At 35.3% G+C, this 24,862-nt stretch overlaps 1 protein-coding gene across 2 annotated transcripts in view; it reads left to right on the top strand.

Annotated features, from left to right (window-relative positions):
* The window catches only part of PPME1 (protein phosphatase methylesterase 1), a 61,439-nt gene that overhangs the window by 9,596 nt on the left and 26,981 nt on the right, over positions 1-24,862 (top strand). For both annotated transcript variants that reach the window (XR_008999215.1, XM_057507224.1), the window contains exons 2-5: positions 12,270-12,364; positions 12,915-13,006; positions 22,784-22,841; positions 23,319-23,370. Coding sequence is in view for 1 of the 2 variants with exons in the window: in XM_057507224.1 (XP_057363207.1) it covers positions 12,270-12,364; positions 12,915-13,006; positions 22,784-22,841; positions 23,319-23,370 (297 nt within the window). In the remaining variant the exon portion in view is untranslated. The remainder of the gene's footprint in view (positions 1-12,269; positions 12,365-12,914; positions 13,007-22,783; positions 22,842-23,318; positions 23,371-24,862) is intronic.

The raw sequence follows: 24,862 nt of genomic DNA, 5'->3' as shown, positions 1-24,862 counted from the left end.
CTATTCTACTAACAACTAGATTATGATCTACTTGTTTAATCTTCCCTAATTTAATTAAAAACTCCTTTTCTGTTTTATTTACTTGCCCCAAAGATGTTAGCACACAGGAGCTCAATAAACACTTGATGAATGAATGAATGATGCTCAGATACAGCAGACATGACATTTTTTCAACAATTTAGGATTGTCCACTCTAAGTTTAGTAGGGAAGTAAAATGGGAGAGAAGAGCCATAGACTTGTTGAGTGTAGAAGTGATATTTAAAACTGTGACTATTGACAGCATGCAAAAATAAACTTATGCTCTATTTATGTCCTCCTATGATTCCTTATTTATATCCTTCTATGTATCTTCTGTTAAAAAAATATAGATGAAGTTGTTGTGAGGATTAAATTTAATAATGCTTGTAAAGTGCCTTGCACAAGTACATGCATGTCTGGTTTGTTTCATTAATCCTACTCATCCCTTTAAGTAAACCAGCTTTTCCTTAAGCATAAGAACCATGGTTCAGGATATAAATATATATCACTTCAAATCAGTTTTCTGTGTTAATCACATAAACAGCATCATTATTATTAGCTGAATTTCATCACAAATAGCATTTTAGCATATTATGGCTAAGTAGGCTTGGGGGTGGAGCTACCCAGAGAATCCACCAATATTTTGTAATACTGGTAATCAAGAAATGTACTTCAGTTTTCCCAACAGCCTATTACAGAGGTTTGGAATATAAACCCATTTTTAAGTTGGAAAATCTCTATACTAACATTTTTCACTGAATATTGGAAAATTGTAATCTTTTATTGGTTATTAGAGGATTTGTACTTTGCCTCTTCCCTATCCAAGCCATTGTTTAATGAGGATAATACTTCAGATTTTTATAACATTTGATTTAGCAGAATCTTCACAACAGAAATCATCTTTGTGACTTCTTGTAAGGGTCCCAAACAAGATTGGGTGTTCCTGTAAGGGTCCCAAACAAGATTGGGTGTTCATCTGTAAGCTCTGATGGTATGCCAGGCTGATTTCTGTCATAGCCGTAGTATACAGTGACTGTTCACATACCTGTTCCCTCCCTCATCAGGTATGAGCTCTTTCAGGGCAAGAACAAAATTGTATTCATCAGTGGAAACTTACGGTCTGCTGATCACCCTCATGCCTAGGAAGTGTGTCAAGGCCTGCCATACAGGGCATACTCAGATGTTTCTTTAATTGCACTGGAATTAAATTAGCTGCTTATATATCCAGGTTGTGACTAGAAATAGGCTCTAAAATAATTGCCCTAAAGATATTTGCTGTTTGTCTATGAAATATGTCTTTTACTCTTGATCATCATGGCATTCACATGAGTCTGGGGAGGGGATTATGTGGCCGTTGGTTCTGAAATACACTTCATTAAAGTCTTCTATATGGACTTTATTGGCTTTTAAACTCTGACCCTAAGTTGCTTGCTTTCTTCCTGTTGTACTATCTAGGCAGAATAGTAGCTTATATAAGTTCTAATCACTGAATACAGCCACACACAGTGATTTTAAGAGTAAACAACTACATTGAGCCCCAGCAAAACATCAGAAAGCCTTGTATTCTGTTTTTCATGCTTTCATTACTGGTGTCTCAGTGCTTGTGTTTTGTTTGAGGCTAGATCATTTTAGTAAAGTTGTCATTAGATCCTTTTTTCTCTTTACTTTTGGGGTTTTGGAAAAAAATTATTATGTTGTTCTTAAGTTGGGTGAATGGTGGAAATAAAATGCAGAAATTTTTCTAACTTAGGTAAAGCTGAATTCTTTATTATTAGAGGTATAAGATTATAGTTGTTCTTCCTGTGCTGCAGCAGTCTGTCTTTATCCATCCATTGAAAGTGAAGTATATTTTCGTGTGATCTGACTCAGAAGATTAGAAGTTCTCATAGATTAAGTATCTTATTTGAAAGCAGTTTTAAGTGAAGCAAGGTTTGATTCATTTGTTTGAAACCACATCATACATTGGGCCATAAGTATCTTGTTTTATCAAATGCAGGACATTGTGTGAAATGCTACTATTTCCATTTTTTAATTCCATGATGCCCAGTTAACAATTAACCATTCTCAGCAATGGCCAATACAGAAAGCAATAGGAATAGGATCTAGGATTTTCAAGCATATGGTAAATAAATAAATATTTAGTAAGTTGGAACTCTTTAAAAAGGCTTCCGCTGTTCTCACTCTGTGAATGGCATCAGCGAAACTTGAGAGTTATCTTTGATGCCTCCTCCTCACTCCACCTTCCTGCTTCCTTCCATCATTATCACTACAGTTGTAAACCTTGTCTTTCTACTTAGTTTCCCTGGAACTCAGGCTTGCTACAAGTGTCCTTTACCAATCACTATCCCTACAGCAGGAATCAATCCTCTTCCACCTCTTCTTGGAGATATCTGGGTACTCATTGCAAGCTTTGGTAATTTCAGGAATGGAGATCCTAGTATTATTTTGAGAGTAATATTGCAACTGATAAAAAAGTGACCCGAAGAATAAGATTACAGCTCAGCTACTTTCTATGGTCTTTGATAAGCTAGTTAACTTCCCTTGGCTTTAGTTTTGTCCTTTGCAAAATAGGGATGATAGTAACTACCCCAGAGAAGAGTTATAGAAATTAATTCAAGTGTTTATCTCCATTCTCTTCCCAACCCCATTAAATTACAGTAAAATAATTTAGAAAAAGGAATAAAACCAAAGGACAAAGGGGAGGCAGGAAGATAAGATACCAACAAAATTTAGGAAGGTAGCAGTTTGAAGAATATTAACTCACTAACAGAACAGAGTAAACTGAAAACTACCCACAGAAGGCGAATGAAAGTGCAAGCTCATTCATAATATAACTCCATAAGGTTCAGGAATTGTAGGTGCTAAGTGCCTCTGAAAGAGGGCCAAAAATAGGAAGACTGGTTGAAAACCTGTATAAGGCACCATTAGACTCTCAAATCTTTCCTTTTCCCTCAGTCTAATGGGAGACAGTTTTCTAGAGACACTGGCAGAAAACAATCCCTGATATAGAATTTCTATATCTTGGAAAACTGTCAGTCAAGTATGAAAATGGGGGGTAACAGCACTTTCTAAAATGCAGTTTCAAAATTAATCCTCCTTTCTCAGGAAGTTGATGGAGAATGTGTTCCATCAAAAAAAGAATTCATCAAGAAAACTACTGGATATGGGAATCAGGGATTCAACACAGGAGAAAGGCAAGAGAAATTCACAGGGTGATGGTGAAATGGCAGCAATTCATCACATCCAGAGAGCAGGCAGTCCCAATTTGAGCAGATGAATGGAAGGTGTCAGGAATGAAAGTTTCCAAAGAAAAAGTGGACCTGATAGATTATTTAATGCAATTGACCATATTAAGAGAAGTTTTACAGATTTCTCAAGGTTCTTTTTTTAATTAAAAGAATATATTGTAAAATATACCTATAGAAAGTTGTTTAAAATATTTATAAACAACTCAAAGAAGAATAAAATAAATTACCAACTATCTACTACCTCACTTATGAAACAGAACATTATTAGCACTTTAGAAGCTCTTTGCCTCTTCCAGGAGAACCTCCACTCTCCATAGTCTTGAATTGCATATTTATCATTCCCTTGCTTTTCTTTTTTTTTTCTTTTTATTAAGGTATTATTGATATACACTCTTATGAATGTTTCAAATGAAAAACAATGTGGTTATTACATTCACCCATATTATCAAGTCCCCACCCATACCCCATTGCAGTCACTGTCCATCAGTGTAGTAAGATGCCACAGATTCATTATTTGCCTTCTCTTTGCTACACTGTCTTCCCCGTGACCACCACACACCATGTGTACTAAACTTAATACCCCTCAATTCCCTCTTCTTGCCTCCCCCACTGCCCTCCCACACCCCTCCCCTTTGGTAACAACTAGTCCCTTCTTGGAGTCTCTGAGTCTGCTGCTATTTTGTTCCTTCAGTTTTGCTTCATTGTTATATCCCTTGCTTTTCTTTATAGTTTTACCACCTATGCATGTAATTATAAAAAAGATATTACTTGGTGTTGCCCGTTTTTTGAACTTTATTATTAATGAAGTTATACTACATCTATTCTCCTATGCTTATTTCATTCTCTAAATATTTTTGAGATCCGTCCATGTTATTGTGTATAATTCTAGCATGTCATCTTTATTGCTATGCCACATTCCATTGTCTGAATATATATATATTCACAGTTTATATATTCCACTGGTGATATACATTTTTGCTTGCTTGTTAATTCTTTTATGGAAATGCTTCGGTGAACATCCTTTTATATGTAGGTTATCTGTGAACATCCTTTTATGTGTATCTCAGTGCCTGTGTGCAGATGTTTCTGTATAAAATTAAACTACTAGATTAAAGGACTATTCAGTTTTCCCAGCTGATGCCTCACTGTTTTCCAAAGTTTTCCGATTTACACATCTACCAGCAGTGGATGACAGTTCCATCTGAGCCAGATCCTCAGCAATACCTGGTGTCATCTAGCTTCTTAGAGTTTGCCAACATAATGGGTATGAAATTATACCTTACTGTGATGTAAAATTTTACGTCTCTATGAGTTAAATTGGGGGCTTTTCCATATGTCTGTGGGTTCTTTGTGTTTCCTTTCTTTGTGAAATGTCTTACTAAATGTCTTCTGCCCGTAAAAACGTTTTGGGCATCAATTTATGATACTTTAATAGAAAATTAAGTGAACAAAATGAGAGAATTATTCTGGAAAAAGGAAAAAGTTGTATAAGAAAATATGTAATTAGTATATTATGTGGCTCTGCTGTGAACAATATTTCTGTAACAACTAACATTTATGAAGCCCTTATTATGTGCCTATTTGTAATTACTTTCCAGAGCTTTCAGTTGAGGAAATTAAGGCAGAGATTAACTTGTAATGGTCAAGCAGTTACAAAGCTGTAACTACTGGAAATGAAACTTAAACTAAGATCATCTGTACATAGCCATAGTATAAAAACTGTAGAGTTTTAAAAAAACTTTTTAGTTATCCTAATGCCATTTGTTGGAAAGGCTGTTCTTTCCCCAATGAATTGTCTTGGCCCCTTTGTTGAAAATCTGTTGGCTGTCAATGTTAGAGCTCATTTCTGAACTCTCAGTTCTGTTTGATCAGTCTATATGTCTATTCTCATGCTTGCACCACAGTCTTGATTAGTGTGGCTTTGAGTGTCCCATTTCCTTTTACTAGAAACCTTATGAGTTTCAGTAAGGAGGAACCTGTTTATTAACCTCAAAGCCTATTAATAATAATAATCATAATAAATGCTGATTGAGACACCAGGCTTTATGCACATAGCTCATTTCATGTCAACAGATGTGTCAATACGTCAGGCTGTGAGAGTGCATTGGTGAACAGATGTCTCTTATGGATCTCATATTAGTAACAAATTAGGTGGAGTGAACTGGAGGATAATAACAAATATAGGAACAAACTAACTTTAGAAAATGATTAGTTCTATGTTAAAACAAAACAAGCTAATTTAAGAGTAACCAAGGGATAAGAAGGCTACTCTAACCCTCATAACAATCCCTATAAAATTTGTAATACAACCCCATCTGACATGAAGAAGCTCTGCTTTAAAGAAGTTAAGTGACTTGCCCAAGTTCACACAATTGAAAAAGGCAGAATTGGGTTATGAAAACAAACTAGTTGTTAGCAGATGGGAAATTAATTTAGGTTTAGGAAGTGTTAAGGGTACAGTATTTCCTTATTCCTTGCTTCCTTTTGTATTTTTCCTCTTTCTGCTGGAAAGAGGTTATTAAGGTCAAAGTATATGCCAAGGGTTTTAATATGGAATTCATAGATGGATTTCTTGAAGCTAGTGGACTTGTATGCAAAATATATTTGTGTGAACTTTTTTCTAGAGTATGTTTCATAGCATTTGTCAGATTCTGAACAAGTCTGTGATAATAGAAAAGGGACCATAAACACATTGATTTGTGTGGTGTAGACAGAAGCCATATTTCCTTTATGTCTCTTGTTGCATTTCTTTGTTCTTTCTCTGCCAGACTCCTTCCACCTAGGAAGAGGTGGGAGGAAATTACATACTTATTTTGTTTTGAAATAAACTTTATTCCAACCTCAAAAAATCTGTATACATTTGCTTCCCAAAGTAGATTTTTATTTACAAATTTGCAACTTAATAATTCATCTCTCTGTACTTCAAAACTTTAGAATTGAGTTTGATTCTACTGTCAGTCATCTTCCATATCTTGAACATTTCTGATATTTGTTGATTGCCTTTTTGAAAGGTTTTTCTATGTTTTCTCCTTTCTAATTCTATTGCTCGCCTAGACTCCCATCTTATCCTAACCAGGTAGTTGTAACATATTTTTTTTCCAGTATCAAATTCATCTGTACCTTTCAGCATATTGATCTTTCTAAAATACTTTAATCTGTGTGCTTTATTGGCTTCTCACTTTCTGTAATACCATCCAAACCCTATCTGACTTTTGGAACCTAACACACAGATAACAGAAAAGAACATATATTCCCCACTTTATTATAGCTAATATTATTCTTCCCCCACTATTTGCTTTTAGTTGTATCAGTTTCTTTTGCAAAACTGCTGTACTTACTCTTACCGTGTTGCAGTCAGCTATTTTTATTACTCATTTGTTTTTAATCAAAACCAAAGTGTTCCCTGTGACATGCCCCACACTGGATCCTTATTTTGCCAGCTGAAAATAATTTTTCTTTTTCCTTTGAACATTCACAGTACTTTAGCCATACCTCTTAGGGTATTTAACTCTGTATGTTATGTTAGACTCTTTATGTACATGACATAGGCTTCTTGAAAGCAGAGGAATTGTCTCACTACTTTTATAATTATCCCTGCATCTCCTATCACCCCACCCCATTTCCAGCTTAATACATATAGTAGATTCTTGGTGAGTAAATACTAATTTTTAAAGTATAAATTAACTTTGCTATACTTTTGAAAGTTCTTCTCATTACTTCAGACTTCTTCAATTATGACACCATGGAGAAAAAAGTCAGTAATTAATTCATTAAGAAAATCGTAACTAAAAGCCTACTCAGGCTGTAGTGGCCATCAAATAGATAGGTATAAAAGAATAAGGAGCAAACTCCTTTTAAAAAGAACCAAAATTATATCCCTAAAATATGAATATTCTCTCACTAGAATATAAAGATTAATGTAAGGTCCTTGTTATCTACTTCATGTCTAACATTAGTTGCAAAATTAGCTGAATTTGTGGAGTGTATAAACAATATGTGTACAAATGAAGATATTAGGAGTACGCCAGAAAAGTCTCTCTGGGATTAGGAGCAACCTTGGAGGTATAGATCATTGGATCTTTAACCAAAGATTAATTACTCATATGTTGTTATAAGTTGGGTAGTCCTTGGAACTTTTTTTTTTTAAGAAGAAAATTGGAAGTAGAGGGTGTTCTCCTAGGAATAACTTCTGCTTATAGGAAGTAATTTTTCATTAACTGGTGCCAGGCCAACTCGGAAAGTTTCTGTGGCTTTGGCAAATTCAGTCATATTTAGACTGATTACTTTTCAGAAGCACAAATAAGGAAGGAAAAAAGGAATCTGAGATACAGTGTTGGGATAAAGGCCAGAGGCTTTGAGGAGTGATCCTGTCACTGACACTCAGCACCTGTCTAACCTTAGGCAAGTTAACTTTATATCTCTATATTTTGTTTTTTATCTGGGAAATGGGGATAAAAATTCTCTCAAAGTTTGTTGAGAATTAAATGGAATCATGCTTGTAAATTACTTGATACAGCAATTCACTGCTGTGCACAGTAAATGTTATGTACTATTACTATGATGATATCCTAGGTCCAGACATCAAAATTCATGGATACTTAGAATCCATTATACCATGGTTGGCATGCCATGTTGTGTTTGTTATACTCAAATTAGTATGTACCTAAGTGGATTTGTGAGTGACTAAGTATAATTAAAACTTCTGCTTTTATGATGGAATATTATTCAGCCATAAAAAAAGAAAGAAATTCTGCCATTTGTAACACCATGGATGGACCTAGAGGGTATTACACTAAGTGAAATAAGCCAGGTGGAAAAATATACCATATGATTTCACTTATTTGTGGAATCTAAAAACAAAATAGAATGAAAAAAAAGCAGCAGTAGACTCATAGATACTGAGAAGTGACAGGTGGTTACCATGGGGGAGGGTTTGAGGTGGGTAGGTGGGGAAGGTGTAACATCTTCCTATGTTACAGAAAGACAGATAGTAACTGTACTAGTGGGAATGAGGATTTAATAATATGGGTAACTGTTGAACCACTGTGTTGTATACTTGAAAGCAATATAAGATTGCATACCAATTAAACTTCAATTTAAAAAAAAAGGAAAAGCTAAAAACAAACAACAAAAAAAAGTTCTGCATTTAGTTTCCCAGTAGGAATTCAGGTGCAACCAGTAAACCCCCCCCCAAAAAAAAGGTCTAAGCTGAAATTGTAGTTAACTTCCACAGACGCAGTTTTCTTTTTTTTTTAATTTTGGTGTCATTAATCTACAATTACATGAAGAACATTATGTTTACTAGGCTCCCCCCTTCACCAAATCCCCCCATATACCCCTTCACAGTCACTGTCCTTCAGTGTAGTAAGATGCTGTAAAATTACTATTTGTCTTCTCTGTGTTGCATAGCCCTCCCCGTGCCCCCCAGGCACTATACATGCTAATCATAATGCCCCCTTCCTCTTTCCCCACCCTTATCCCTCCCTTCCCACCCATCCTCCCCAGTCCCTATCCCTTTGGTAACTGTTAGTCCATTCTTGGGTTCTGTGAGTCTGCTGCTGTTTTGTTCTTTCAGTTTTCCTTTGTTCTTTTACTCCACATATGAGTGAAATCATTTGGTACTTGTCTTTCTCAGCCTGGCTTATTTCACTGAGCATAATACCCTCTAGCTCCATCCATGTTGTTGCAAATGGTAAGATCTGTTTTTTTCTTATGGCTGAGTAATATTCCATTGTGTATATGTGCCACATCTTCTTTATCCATTCATCTACTAATGGACATTTAGGTTGCTTCCCTATCTTGGCTATTGTAAATAGTGCAGCGATAAACATAGGGTTGCATCTGTCTTTTTCAAACTGGAGTGCTGCATTCTTAGGGTAAATTCCTAGAAGTGGAATTCCTGGGTCAAATGGTATTTCTATTTTGAGCATTTTGAGGACCTCCATAGTGCTTTCCACAATGGTTGAACTAATTTACATTCCCACCAGCAATGTAGGAGGGTTCCCCTTTCTCCACAACCTCGCCAACATTTGTTGTTGTTTGTCTTTTCAATGATGGTGATCCTTACCTGGTGTGAGGTGATATCTCATTGTGGTTTTAATTTGCATTTCTCTGATGATTAGCGATATGGAGCATCTTTTCATGTGTCTGTTGGCCATCTGGATTTCTTCTTTAGAGAACTGTCTATTCAGCTCCTCTGCCCATTTTTTAATTGGATTATTTGCTTTTTGTTTGTTGAGGTCTGTGAGCTCTTTATATATTTTGGATGTCAACCCTTTATCGGATCTGTCATTTACAAATATATTCTCCCATACTGTAGGGTACGTTTTTGTTCTATTGATGGTGTCCTTTGCTATACAGAAGGTTTTCAGCTTGACATAGTCCCACTTGTTCATTTTTGCTTTTGTTTCCCTTGCCCAGGGAGATATGCTCATGAAGAAGTCACTCATGTTTATGTCCATGAGATTTTTGCCTATGTTTTTTCTAAGAGTTTTATAGTTTCATGACTTACATTCAGGTCTTTGATTCATTTCAAATTTACTTTTGTGTATGGGGTTAGACAGTGATCCACTTTCATTCTCCTACATGTAGCTGTCCAGTTTTGCCAACACCATCTGTTGAAGAGACTGTCATTTCCCCATTGTATGTCCATGGCTCCTTTATCATATATTAATTGGCCATATATATTTGGGTTAATGTTTGGAGTCTCTATTCTGTTCCACTGGTCTGTGGCTCTGTTCTTGTGCCAGTACCAAATTGTCTTGATTACTGTGGCTTTGTAGTAGAGCTTGAAGTTGGAGAGCAAGATCCCCCCCACTTTATTCTTCCTTCTCAGGATTGCTTTGGCTATTTGGGGTCTTTGGTGGTTCCATATGAATTTTTGAACTATTTGTTCCAGTTCATTGAAGAATGCTGTTGGTAGTTTGATAGGGATTGCATCGAATCTGTATATTGCTTTGGGCAGGATGGCCATTTTGATGATATTAATTCTTCGTAGCCAGGAGCATGGGATGATTTTCCATTTGTTAGTGTCCTCCTTAATTTCTATTAAGAGTGTCTTGTAGTTTTCAGGATATAGGTCTTTCACTTCCTTGGTTAGGTTTATTCCTAGGTATTTTATTCTTTTTGATGCAGTTGTGAATGGAATTGTTTTCCTGATTTCTCTTTCTATTGGTTCATTGTTAGTGTATAGGAAAGCCACAGATTTCTGTGTGTTAATTTAGTATCCTGCAATTTTGCTGAATTCTGATATTAGTTCTAGTAGTTTTGGAGTGAGTCTTTAGGGTTTTTTTATGTTCAATATCATGTCATCTGCAAATAGTGACAGTTTGACTTCTTTACCAATCTGGATTCCTTGTATTTCTTTGTTTTGTCTAATTGCTGTGGCTAGGACCTCCAGTACTATGTTGAATAACAGTGGGGAGAGTGGGCATCCCTGTCTTGTTCCCCATCTCAGAGGAAAACCTTTCAGCTTCTCGCCATTCAGAGAGGCAGTTTTTCTATCAGAAGATAGGCTTATCTATTTACTGAGCAACTTCCAAATGCCAGATATATTAGATTATTTTAAAAGGTATTTTATTCTATCACAAGAATCCGAGGCAGAGAGAGTTATAGTATTCAATAAATGCTTGACTGTTCAAAGAATGCATACCTGACTGCCACTTATTCCATAGTAATTCTTTTCAGTATTATACTCAATCTAGAATGCTTTTCTATTAACTTAAGCCTTTAAAAGGGGCTTCGTCTTGTATTATACTTTGTACATTTTCTCTTTGGCTCTGCGGCATATACAGAAACATGTCAGGTAGGAAGTTAACATTTTGCTGCTAATAGAATTCTGAATTTCCTCCATTACTGGGAAGAAGAATTGGTATGGAAATAGGGGAAGAGTTAGGGTTTCTTTCTTGTGTACCGTCCAAGGTTGAAGACATACATTGTAAATAGACATTTATTGATTATTTTTGTTTTTTTTAAGTAATTTTATATTTTTAAATAATATGTTTCAAAAATCAAAAAATAGAAAGGGACAGACATTGAAAACTGTCCCTCTCATCTCCTAATCATAGTTGCCCTTACAGGATACCATCAGTGTTTATCAGTATTCTTCTAGAGATAATCTGGAAGCACATATATAAGGTATTATATATACATATTTTACATTTTTATGCAAACTAGTATGTGCATTATGTTTTCCACTTTACAGTGTATCTTATCCATATATAAATAATTTTATTAGTATGTAATTGTTTTCTTCTTTTGACAACTAAATATTGTTTCTGTGTACCACAGTTTATTTGAGTCAGTCACCTGTTGGTGGATAGTTTCCAATTTTTCTCTATTATAATACTACATTGAATAGGTAAGTCATTTAACCTTTGTGTGAGCATCCCTTTGGCTAAACTCTTAGAAAGTAAAAGTATTGATATTGCCAGTTTGCCTTCTATGAAAGTTGTATATTAATTGTTTGGGAAGTGATTTAAAAAGTATGAATGTGAGGGATTAAAGGTATGAAGAAGCAATAGTAACAAAAAGTGGTGGTAGCAGGCAGGGGTGATATTAAAGTGGGTTGAGAGGATAGGAATGAGCCTATAGCCAAGAACAAGCAGAGAAAACCAGCAGGTTTTGTGGTATGTGTATACATGGAATATATTTGTGATTAAAGTCTACTAATGAGTTGCTTAAAATCCTAAAATTTTTAGTTTTAAGTCTATTTTAGAGCTTTTCAGAACATTTTTAATGTGATACTTTGTGTATAAAAGTTCTTCATATCTTTAAAATACCTTTGTTATTTTATTTCAGATTTACATTTAGCATTTGTTGATTAAGATTTCTTTTCCCACTATGATGTACATTTGAAAGCTACATAGATTGTATATTAATGATACTTTAATTAAAAAAAATTTTTTTTAAGCCTAGAGATTTCACCAAAATTACAATAAAAAATATTTCATCTTTTCATAAGTAACTATTTTTTACTTGAACTCTTTCCCTCTCTTTTTTAGCCCTGGAAGAAAGCGGGACTTTTCCCCTGTTGCTTGGAGTCAGTACTTTGAGTCCATGGAAGATGTAGAAATAGAGAATGAAACTGGCAAGGATATATCCTTTGCAAAATGAACTGTTCTTTAGTAAGCTTATAATATTGTTTTAGAAGATTTTTGTAATTTCTAGAATGTTCTTTATTCCTGCTGTTTATTTCATTTTTATTCCCCACCTGTTCTTTGCACAGCATGGTATATTACCTATAAATCTATGCCAGATCTTAAATGGCTATAATTGTGTAATGTATGGAGAAGGGATCAAAAATTAAATTCCTGAAATTGCTAACATCTCTTAAGGGCCTAGAGGAAGGTTTAATGACTCAAATGAGTTGAATTGGTTTAACGTCTAGAAGCCTGGGCCTACGTCCTCAGTAGGGCAAAGAGAATCTTTATTTTTCCATTGAAAAAGTGGTAATATTGGCTCTGCTCTTCAAAAACAGAGGTCTGGTGTCTCAGAAACTTTTGTTTAAGTGTCTCTTAAGTTTGGATGTCTGTAGCTTTGCATATATCTGGGTGCTTCCTGAGTTTCTAATTAGTATTATTATGACTAAATAGTCAATGACTTCAAGTGAGCAAAGCTTAGATATGTTATCTTTAACTGTCCATACACTTTTCGAGTTTATAAGAGTGGTTCAGAGGGTCCAGTCCTACTCCTTCTGCATGGAGGAGGCCATTCTGCCCTTTCCTGGGCTGTGTTTACGGTAAGTAAGTAGTTGATAGTCAAAGTTGATGTTAGTACAATCACTGTTTACTTGTGGATGTTTTTGGCTAGCCTAACCTGTTCTTTAAACTAGAGGTTATTAACTGGTAGGCTTTAGTGCATGAATTCTTTAGTTTATAAAATGTTCTGTACATATTGCATTGAGATGAGGGGTATGGAATTTGTGCCTTGTTAAAAGTGGGGTCTGTATCTCAGTGATCTAAATAATGGATAAACAAGCATATTCTATTCAGGCTCTTTAGACAGAGGGAATGTTTGTCCTTTATTTGTCTCCCTTATATAGCCTGCTTTGGTACTTACACATGCAGACATCCCATGAGTGTTTGGAAAATGTTCCTCTTTTTAAATCCTGTTTTATATTTTATGGTACTTGTGAGCTACTAGGAAGTAAACAATATTTGGTTGATGATACCCTGGTCTAAAGCAAGAATATGTGTGTGTGTGAATGCTACCAGTTGTAGATAATTCCTAAAAAATAGAAAGGGACAGACATTTGACTCTGGGACAGCCTATGTGCAAGAAGAGATACTGCTAAGGAAGATGCTAGCAACATTCCTATCTAAAATGAAATTGCCATCTCTTCTTGTTTCTATCAAGCAGAGAAACGTACTTCCTCTATTTACCACTAGGGAGTCTGAAGGACAGAAAATGGGAGCAAGTTGGAGCACAGCACTAGATACCTGGAGACGATGGCTGTGTTGTTGACAAGGGCCCTAAATATACCATTTTGTTCCTGGCAGTGAGATTTCTGGAATTAAGCATAAAAGCACCTTTTCATCTCTTCTGTTAGACTGAATTCTTTGAGAACAGGGATAATGTCTTACTGCTTTTTGTTTCTCAAATGTCTGAGTTAAATGATTCAGCCAGTGATTATTCAGCAGTGATTAAATGATTTGGTCCCTGTCTTGTTTGCTACTTCCTTTCTCTTTAGGACATAGCTGTATGATTTATTTGCCCATTAATGCCAGGCTCTAGACCTGCATTGTCCAGTAGTAATATACTGCAAGCCACATGTGTAATTTTAAATTTCCTAGTAGGGTTACCTCAAATAGATAAAAAGAAAGCTGAAATTAATTTTAATAATAAATATTTTATTTAACCATGGTATCCAAAATACCATTTCAACAGGTAATCAGTATAAAAAATTACTATGAAGTATAGCACATTATTTGTTCTGTCTGTGAAATCTAGTTTGTATTTTATACTTACAGCACATCTCAGTTTGGACTAGCCACTCAAGGAAACTCAAGGAAAGTTTTTGAATGAACAAGTAACAGCAACATAATATAGCAGCTATAGTAGTAAATTTACTCTGGTTGCCATAAACCAAGGTCAGATTCACCAGAAATGGTTCATGTGTCATAACTTGCATGGCTCTGCCCACTGTCACTAGGCAGCTAACATGTTTGGGACATGGAAGGAAAGATGTGTGATTGGGGTGGGGAAAGAAGCACCATCTTAATCGACATGTCTCATTGACACAACTGAAAACTTGCTGGGTACAGTGATTCCAGGCTCTGCCTCATAAGAAATTTGCCAGAAAGTAGTATGTAGATAGGAAAAGCTTTATTCCAAGGATAGTACTTAATGGGTCACAGATTTTATAAAACTATGATAAGAATTGCCTATGTAAGCCAGAGGTAGCCTCACTATATTCTCTGAACTTTCAAGTAGCTCTCTAGGACTTGAGAGCAAAATCAAAGCTAATGCTTCCTATTTGAGCATTCAGAGTCCTTAGAGATGAGGGATCTAAGTAGGGCTAGAACAGACTTTCAGTGAAAGAGCTATTGCTTTGACCCTAAGGAACAGAACAGTGAAGTAGGAGTTGGAAGATGTGCCTTCTAGTTTCAGTTTTACCAGTACTAGTAATATATCCTTGAAGAAGCGACCTAAGCCCTTGAGCAAGCCATGTAAGCCTTTATTCTCCAAAAATACAGTCTCCTTACACTTCAAGGTTTCTTTGAAGATGATATAAAATAATGGATATGAAAACTAAACTATTAAGCTTTGTACAAATATTATTATAATAAGCTATTTGCTGACATGTATTGATATTAAATATTTTTATCCCAAAGATAGGAACAATAAAGTAACATGGGAAGTGCCTGACATTCAGAAGGTGACTGATAAATAGCTGCTGACATTAGTATACTTGTCACTGTAGAGGATATTGCTAGTTCTTCTTTTACCAGAATATATTCTATAGATTACAAATTCCATGAGAAATTAATAGGGATTTTGGTGATTAAATGAATTTGAGAAATATTACATATAATATCCTTCTCTCTTACAAATTTATATATAAGTGTATTATGATTAAAGTCTTTAGGATGTTCTTCTAAGTAAATCTATTAATTGCAACTGTGTCTTCCAAATGGATTTGACCACTCAATTCCTTTTTTCTAAAATACCTACTAGCATCCCACACTTTTTGGAACTCTTTTATAGATAGATCATTAGGTCCCAATTACTTACCTGGTTTACTTGCATAACCATGGGAATTCCTTGTCACTTAGTTAGCTTATTAATAGTTTGGTCTTTGACTGGTTAAATTTACCTGCCCTTTTTTGTTGTTATACCTGATAGTGTACCAGCCCACGGAATGAGTTTATATGTGATGCTGCTTTGAAAATAAAAATGGCTATGTAGAAGTTAGTGCTTTAGCAATTGACTTGACTCCAGAGGTCATATTTCCTCAAGCACTGGAACATGTCTGTGGCAAACAGCAGGAAGGCAGCTGTGGCAAACAGCAGGAAGAAGTCCATGTACCTTATAATCATGAGAGGCACAATTTCCCTCAGAACTTCACCCAGATAATAATTGGTAAAGCAATAAAATAAAAGCAGAAAGGCACTAGCATAGCAAGAGGACAATATACTAACAGCCAAAGGATGAGACGAACAACTACAATTGATTTTCATGACGCTAAATCATTAAATTCTTGAGAGCAGGGACTGCACCTAACTCACTCTTATATGTCCAGCACACAGGGCCTGTAATGGCATTGGCGCTCAGTAGTTGTTTCTTGAGTAAGTTAATGCCAACGCTGAACAATTAACAAAAGGTTAAATTTTGTTCATTGTATTCTGTTTAAAAAAGCAGAAAAGTATGTAATGACTGTAAAGGCTTTATCAAATGACATTTAAGTCATTTACATACAGGTGATACATAAAGAAGTTGTATAACATGATTAGAAAAATCCCAAACTCCAGGAGACACAAAGTCAAAGGACATGATGAGACAGTTCACGGAGAACAAGCAGACATGAGAACATTTGTCCTCACTAGTAATCAGATATGATCATAGGAGGTATCTTTTTTATATAATCAAATTAATGATATTTTTCAGAACAAACCCTGAGTTGGCAAATGTACTAGAAAAAAATACCTTTTAACATTGCTGGTGGCATCGTAAATAGGTAGAGCTCTTTTGGGAAGTAATTTAGCACTGTGACTGAATCATCAAAATATTTTTACTATTTGACACAGAAATTGTACTTCTAGGAATCTGTTCTTATGAAATAATACCAAATGTAAGAAAAGCATTTTGTTTAAAATTAACAGTTCCAATGTCCAACAAAAAGTTAATGACTAAATAAACTGGATGTACCTATAAGACAACCTTATACAAACTTTTAAAACCATCTGGACACAAAAGTAAAAGGCTGTGATATTTTTTTTCCCTGCCTTTCTATTTTCTAGGTTTTCTTCCAGTTGTATGTTTTTTATTAATTTCATAATTTAAAGATTTTTTTTCTTTAATGAAAACTATTTTCAAAGGAAAAAGTTTGTTTTCCATTCAAAGGTTGTATTCAGTTCTGGAACCCAGAAGTTAAAGGGAGATTGACTAATTAGAAGTTGTTCAGAAAAGAGCAGCCAGGATTAGAGTATTTGTAACCATACCATTCAAGGAGTAGTTGAAGGAACTGAAAGTGTTTGGCCTAAAAAAAGGAAAGACTTGGGAGATGTTATATATGCTTTTAGCTACAAGAATATTTTAAAAATCAGCTGTATCTTTTAAACGTTTACTGTGCACCAGGTCCTGTGCTAAGTGCTTGTGTGCATAATTCCATTTACTACTTCCTGTATTTCTATGAGGTTACAGATGAGAACACTGAAATTTTGAGAACTCAACATAGCCACTGACAGCACCAAACCTACCTCTGCCCACCTCCATTGTGCATGTTTCTCTGAAGACCAGTTCTGTACTGTCTAAGAGTGCAGACTCAGGGAAGAACCAGAGAGACATATTTTTGACACACATAAGGCAGAACTTCTGATGATTAGGTATTTCAAAGCAGCCCCGGTCTTCTACAGAGGAAAAGTGAGCGTCATCTTGGTAGTGTACCAGCACCGTGCATACTGTAGGATTTAACTATGAATGTATCCTTCAGAGTTCTTACCTATCAATCTGTAAAATCTTTGGAACCTGAGTAGAACCCATTTTCTACATAAATGTTTTGTGGAGTTTTTTTGGGGGATGGGGATGACCCAGACATTCACCAGAAGTCCTATTAACTATCAAGAGAAACTATTTCTACTCTGGCTCTAGTAACAGAAAAAAAGATATGTGTGTGTATATAAATATATATATATATACACACACACACACACACACACACACACACAGTTATTTTGTGGAACTATCAAAGGGTTATAACTAATAGAGGGAAATTAGGATGTTTTAGAGGGTAGGCTTTAGATTTCTAGATTATATCCAATAAATTAGTTATTACTGTAGTTATTACTGTAATAATCATGTTGATCATATGTAGTGGAAGATACTTAGGGCTTCTGTAGCCCTCTCCTATCAAGGGTAAAACAGACTAATTGCTGTGAGAGAATCCAGAGCTGAGTGGAAATTGAAGTATGACTGAGAGGAAAGGAGCAGCAGAAGCTTATTAGCACATACAGCCTCAGCAGGCCAGATTTTGCCAGACTCCAGTTGTTTTCAGCTTTGGTACCTTGAGGGACCTGGGACCAACCAAGTGTGAATTGATTAAAGCCAAGAATTGAATCTGAAGTATCTGCTAATTCCAGTTTCTTCTTCCAGTTGTTTCAGTTCATGTTAGCAAATACTTCTTGAGTGTATTCTGTAATCCAGGTTTTGTGCTGGGTTACTAAGTATAGAAAAATGAGCATTCACTCTTTAATAAGATCAGCCAATCAGGAAATACTTGTTAAGTCTCTGCTTTGCGCCAGACATTATGCTAGGTGCTGTGGATATAATGGAGAATTAAACATATATCCTGTCCTCTTTTTTGTATGATGTTTTAAGTCTAGTGAGAAAGATAGGAAAAATAGAGATGGCACATGTATGCAAATAATTTTTAAGAAGGTTTTATCAATTTTAAGGAATTTTCAGGCTAGGATTTGAATCCCAAAACAGTCTAATCTGTCAAGCATTAGTTTCTTAATCTGTGAACTGAGTATAATACCACTTAGTTAATAGTTGTAAGAATAAACAAAAAATGGAAGGTTCTTGACAAAGTGCTTGACTTAAGCACTTAGTTTTAGATGAATTCACAGCATCTATAACAAGATACAAAAGTAATGGAACAGGGAATGATTAACTCTGGTGCTGGTTGAGGGGACTATAAGGATAGTCTCGTAAGAGAGAAGATATCTGACCTGGGTTTTAAAGACTTAAGAGAAGTTGGATTAGTAGAGAAAGCATTCCAAGGAGAGGGCAACGCAAGGTAGTAAAGAGTGGAACAGTGAAGTATTTTGGAAGTTCTAAGTAGGCTTGAGTATATATAAAGTATGAGATGAGTAGAGAGATCATAGGGGCAGAATTATGGGAGGGCCCTGTATACCTGGCCAGGGAACTGTACATTATCTTTTAGTTCAGGGTAATAATAGGGCTGTTTTTAAACAACACTTCCCCCATCCCCATCCACATTAAACTTATCTTTGGCATGTCAAGATTAGGGAAGGAGGTTATTCTTGAAACAATTGCAGACACATCCAGATAACAAAGTTCTGGGCAGTTGAACATTTCGATACACTTCTACCTACTTGTAATTGAGTGTCACTGTTTTAGGCAATGGGAAGCTACTGAAGAGCTTTAAAATAATCAAGGTACTAGTATAGCTGATAGCATGGACAGGAGACACAAATAGAGGCAGGGAGACTACTTTAATAAAGGCTGTTCTTGTATAACTCAATTCTAAATATTTAATACCTTGAGGACTGTTCATTTTTTTCCTCAAAAGAAGAAAGTTCAGTTAAAAAATTTACCTTGTAGAAACACTACTTAGAATAGTACTGTTTTAAACTGCCCAATTTACTTATGAGGGTAGCATTAGTCTAATATCAAAACCAGGCAAGTACTAAAGGAAAACTGAGCCAATCTTGGATATAACATAGATGCAAATCCTGAATGAAATAACAGCAGATTGAATCCAACATGTAGTAAAATAATAGTACACTGTGACCAACTAGGTTTTATCCCAGGAATGTGAGAATGGTTGAGCATTAGAAAATCTATCAGTGTAGTTAATCTCTCACCTCACTTGATGCCAAAAAAAGACCTTATCAAATATAATACCCACTCATGTTGAAAATTCTGTAGGAACAGATGAAAAGAAAAGCTTCCTTAGCTTTATTAAGTTTATATGCCAGAAAATTACATGAATTTACTTAGTGAAACATTAGACACTTTCCTTTTAAAGTCAGGGACAAGGTAAGGGTACTATTTTTGACATTATACTGGAGGTTCTAGCCAAACAAGGAAAAAATGAGTTTTAACAATTTGAAAAGAGTATTGTCATACTTGTAAATATTGTCTCCCTAGAAAAATCAAAGAAAATAAGCTGGCAAACTACTAGTTAAACCATAGTATACAAAGTCAATATAAAAAACCCTACTTTTCCTACATGTTAGCCCTTACTAAATTTGGAAATGCAATAGGAAAAATGATCCTGTTCATAAAAACAACAAAACCATAAAATACCTGCAAACAAACCTTTTTTTTTTTTTTAAACATTTATGGAGAAAACAAAACCTCACAGAAGGACATAAAGGAAAACCTGAATAGAGAAATAAATCATGTCCCTGTATGATTTAATCTGACTAACTTGTTAAAATTCAATGGGAGTTTTCATGACACTTGATCAACAAACTCTGAAGTTCACACAGAAGAATAAATGCCCAGTGAACCAAGATTATTTTGACTTTTGAAATTATTACTGAAAAATAGCAAGAGAAAAGGGATTTGCTCTCTTGGATATCAAAACTCTACAATTCTATCAAAAGTATGATATTGACAGAAAGAATCAAGAAATAAGCCCATGTATAAAAAGAAATTTAATATACAATAGAATAATAATCCAACTGGATTAAACTACTGAATTTAAAAGACAAATCATAAGAACATTCATATGTGAATGTTCTTAAACAGGCGTTCTTAAAGTTAGCCACAAGAAGTGAAAGCTGTAAGAGGAAGGTTGATAAACCTAACTTTGCCAAAACCAGAAAGTTGAGGCAAGATACCTTAAAGTTAAAACACAGCTATGGGCTAGGTAAAAAGGGTTTGAAATATGTGCAATAAGAGTAACAGGCAAAGGGTTCATACTTTCAGTACGTTAAAAAATTCCTGCAAAGCAGTAAGAAAAAGAAGCCAGTAGAAAAATGAGCAAGCAATACAAAGTGGCAGTTCACAGGAGAAATATAAATAACTGACACACTTATAAAAATGGGACTTACTATCATGAGAAAAATATAAAATAAAATAAAAGAATAATCACTTTTGACTAATGGAATTTGCCAAAATACTTAAAGCTTGAGGAAATCATGTGTCTGGGAGGACATCAGTTTCTTCCTACCTTCACCAAATTAGGCTATTTTCCCAGCCTACTTCTCAAGGAAAGAATTTGGTGAGAGAACAAAGAATATAGGAAAATGTTATTACTACCCAGATCATACTTCCAGTCTTGTTTCTTATCCTGGAGTCGAGGACTAGGCTGAACCTCGGCTGCACATTAGATTGACCTGGGGCCCTGTGAAATGGATTGGCAGAGCTGCAGCCGCTCCAGATCGCGTCTCAGAGTGCGGCTTGGCCCCGGTGAATGGCTGGGTGAAAAGCTGCCCTTGGAGAGCTGGACGCCCACCCTTGGCGGGTTTACGGCGTCGGCAGCAAGGGCAGCAGTAGGGCTGCACTCGGTGCGGTGAGGCCGTGGATGGACAGTCTCTCCTCACCGCGCTTTCCTTCTCGGAAAATCTTCATCACGTTGCACAGCACATTCTACAGAGATTGAGTAACTTGCCCAGGGCCAAACAGCTAGTTAATGATGGAGCCAAGATTAAAATCCGAGCAGGTGGTTATCAACTGTGGCTATATGACAGAGTCACATAAGGAGCTTTGGCAAATAATGCTGCCCAGACACTAGACCACCAGAAATTCAGATTTCCCCGATCTGAGGAGAGAGCCAGGGTGTCTATACATTTTACAGTTCTGACAAGCTAACGTGCAACATGGTGACTATAACTGATTATACTGTATTGTGTACTTGAAGTTTGTTAAGAGTAAATCTTAAATGTTGCCACCACACACACAAAAAAATGGTAATTATGTGAGGGGATGGAGGTATTAACTAACCTTATTTGGTCATCATTTTATAGTATACATATATCAAATCATCTGATTGTGCACCTTCAACTTCCATATTATTTGTCAATAATATCTCAGTAAAGCTGGGGATGGAGGGGAGGTCACAGGAAATACCCAAAGAGATGACAGGGACTACATTTGGATGGCAAATCAAAGGTGGGGTGTTTCTCCTTTCTTTCTTGGTAATTTTCCATATTCTCAACATTTTATAATGAGAATACATTCAAGATATATTTAATCATTTAAAAATAAAATAAGGGAAAGTTTGATTTGAGAAATCTGACTTGTTTTGTGTTATACATTGACTGCTATATTGGTACTTATCTTAATAATGATTCTGTTTTTACTGCTAACCTGTTATATGACCCTGAGCAAATATTTTCCTTTCTCTTGGCCTGTTTCCTTATTGATAAAATAAACATGAGGGCTAGGCTAGACCGTCGTCCCATTTTATTTTTAAGAGTTAAAAAATGTTGATGACATTTGCTAAACACTAATTGTGATGTATTATGTCAAAGAATCTAGTTCATTTGTGAAAGATCCCCAGTTATTTCATGTTTATTTAAACTACTAAAATTGTACCTTCCCTCGATATTATGGTTTCTTTTTAAATATATTTTTGTTTAACTAAGGTACAAGCTTGTGGACACTGCTGTATTTATCCTAAATGAATCTTTGGTAGATTTCATGACTTGCACTGCTTTCAGTGTTATTTCATGATCTGAATGTCACATTTGTTTGATATCCTGAGTCATGATATAAACTGGCACATGGTCCTTATCTAGGAATTTCTTCTCAGAGCAGGAAAAAGATAACCAAGGAATATGGATGAAATCATAGGTAATAGCAGAGTTTAGAGGGTCATTTCTTAGAGGTGCTGACTCTGTGTTTATTGAAAAGCTATGAAAAGTTAAGGTTTAAAGAGGGATTTAGGTAGAAAAAACCATTTTTTGAAGTTGGGATAGAACCTGAATATGTATCAAAAAAGCAAGAGTGATTTTGAAAATTTTACTGAAAAATGGGAAGTCTTTTGATTTTCTTGAGATTCTTGAATTCTGATAGCAGTTCATTCAACAAAATTTTCATTGGTTCTGGGGAAAGATTTGCCGACCCAGATGTACCTTACTACTTTTCCTTTTCCTCCTAGGCAGCGATCATTAGTAGGGTTCAATGTAGGATTGTGGCTTTGGATCTGCGAGGTCATGGTGAGTGAAGTTCTTAATTAGTCACTGACTCAATATATTTGCCAAACCCTTTGAATAGTGTTAAATATAGTAAATTTCAGTGTGGCCATAAAATAACCTGCTCTGTTCCGTTTGAGCACTTTGAGGGGAGTCCTAGATTCTAGTTTTTATGAATTATTTATAAATACACACACACATATACATACACATATATGTATTTTTTGTTGTTTTGCTAAGAAAATATCTTTTAATGTAACCAAATTCTGATACTGGTCATGTATGAGGAATGATAAATCATTGCTATGCTACTGTAATTATCCTCCCAGGGTAGCCAACTATAAAGACATATCTGTAACAGAAAATCCTTGTTAAGCACATCATATACAACTATAAAGTCCCTATTTCATTGTCAAAAGATGAGATTTTTTTTTTAAAGAATTCTCTTGCTCTTTTAATTCCTGTCTTTGGTAAGTATATCTTTAAATACTTTCTTTTTAGGTGAAACAAAAGTCAAGAATTCCGAAGACCTGTCTGCAGAAACAATGGCAAAGTAAGTAATCTGATATTGCTTACACATCACCTGGCTTCCATTGCTATTATAAATAGTAGTATAACTTTATCACTCTCCTGGTGAGATTGTTGGACAATAATTAGCACAGAGAAAATCTTATTTCTGTTCTCTTTCCTCTATATCTGGTGTTTCCTTACTATTTAATCTTGAAAGAAACTTCCATCTTTCTTGGTATATTCAATGTGAGGGTCATCACATAAAGTGCTTGAAAATTCTCTGAGGCAATTTAGTTTGTGTTCGCTTTTGAAAAGTTTTCTTCTGTTGACAGAGTTGAATAGAATCTACATATCTGTTGGAGACCCATGCATGGAAAAGTAGTTGTATGCAAGAGGTCCTGTGAGATGTTCTTAATGTATCCTACCCACATTCTTGGTCCAACTTCATAGATAGAATGAGGTATTAAATAATAACTAATTATACCCTGGGTCTCAAAGTAAAAGATGAATGAACATATACAGCAGCTCTCAAACCTGGTCTCTTACTAGAATCACCTGAACAGTGATTAAAATACAGATGATTTGGTCCTTCCCCAGACCTACTGAGACCTCTTACCAGTGGAATCTGCACATTTATACTTTGGTAAAGCTCTATAAAAGAATCTGATGCAGCCAGTCCTGTGACTGGTTCTTGGGAACCACTATCCTACATTGTATGTAGGATTCTTTTAACTACCCTGTTTTCCTATGTGCTCTCTCAAGTATTTGAACAACTTTGGCCCAAAATATTTTGTCCTTTCTTTCTTTAGCGGCTTTAATTACAAGAGTAACCTGTTTTTTCCTTCAGAATCCAAACTCCCATGGCCAGTTTTGCTGTTATAGTAGGTGCTATTTGTGTGCTTTCTATCTGCCAGGCCTTACTCAATGTAAATTAAGCATTTATTAAGAATAAATTATTTATTTATCTTAATCTGATTTATTAACTCTATAATATAGATACTATCACTTTTTTTTACCAATGAGGAGACTAGCTCATATAGGTTGAATAACTGTATGAGGTCACATAGCTAGTAGACCAGAATTATGATCATTCAACTACAGTGCTTCGCAGAGGGAAGGAGAGAAAAGTAGCAATGTTTGAGTATCATTCTACTCAATGAACATAAGCCTGAGAAACCATGAAAAGGAAATCAGGAATCTGTTCCCTCATTTGTTCCTAATGGCTTTGTAAGGTGAGAACAATGAATCCTGAAACAAAGAAGCATGTTAGGTACATATAGAAAGATCTATGAATTATTTTTTAGAATTTAATGAGTTTCTTGACTGTTGACAAAAAAAGTGAAAATATCATCTAAGTGGCCAGGCAGCCAGACTAAAGGGTGATTATGGCTTGACTGACATTCTAAAGGAAATTAAAGGATGAATTGAGGACCTTAAGGAAACATATAATGTATTAGTCTGGGACAGTTAGGAGAGAGAAACCACAGGGTAATTTGAACAGGGAAAGTTTAATATGAAGATTTATTAACTCTAAT

Source organism: Manis pentadactyla, chromosome 9 (genome assembly GCF_030020395.1).
Source record: "Manis pentadactyla isolate mManPen7 chromosome 9, mManPen7.hap1, whole genome shotgun sequence".
NCBI classification, from domain to species: domain Eukaryota; kingdom Metazoa; phylum Chordata; class Mammalia; order Pholidota; family Manidae; genus Manis; species Manis pentadactyla.
The sequence above is the reverse complement of the archived record's forward strand: the minus strand, read 5'-3'. Positions and strand labels throughout refer to the sequence as shown.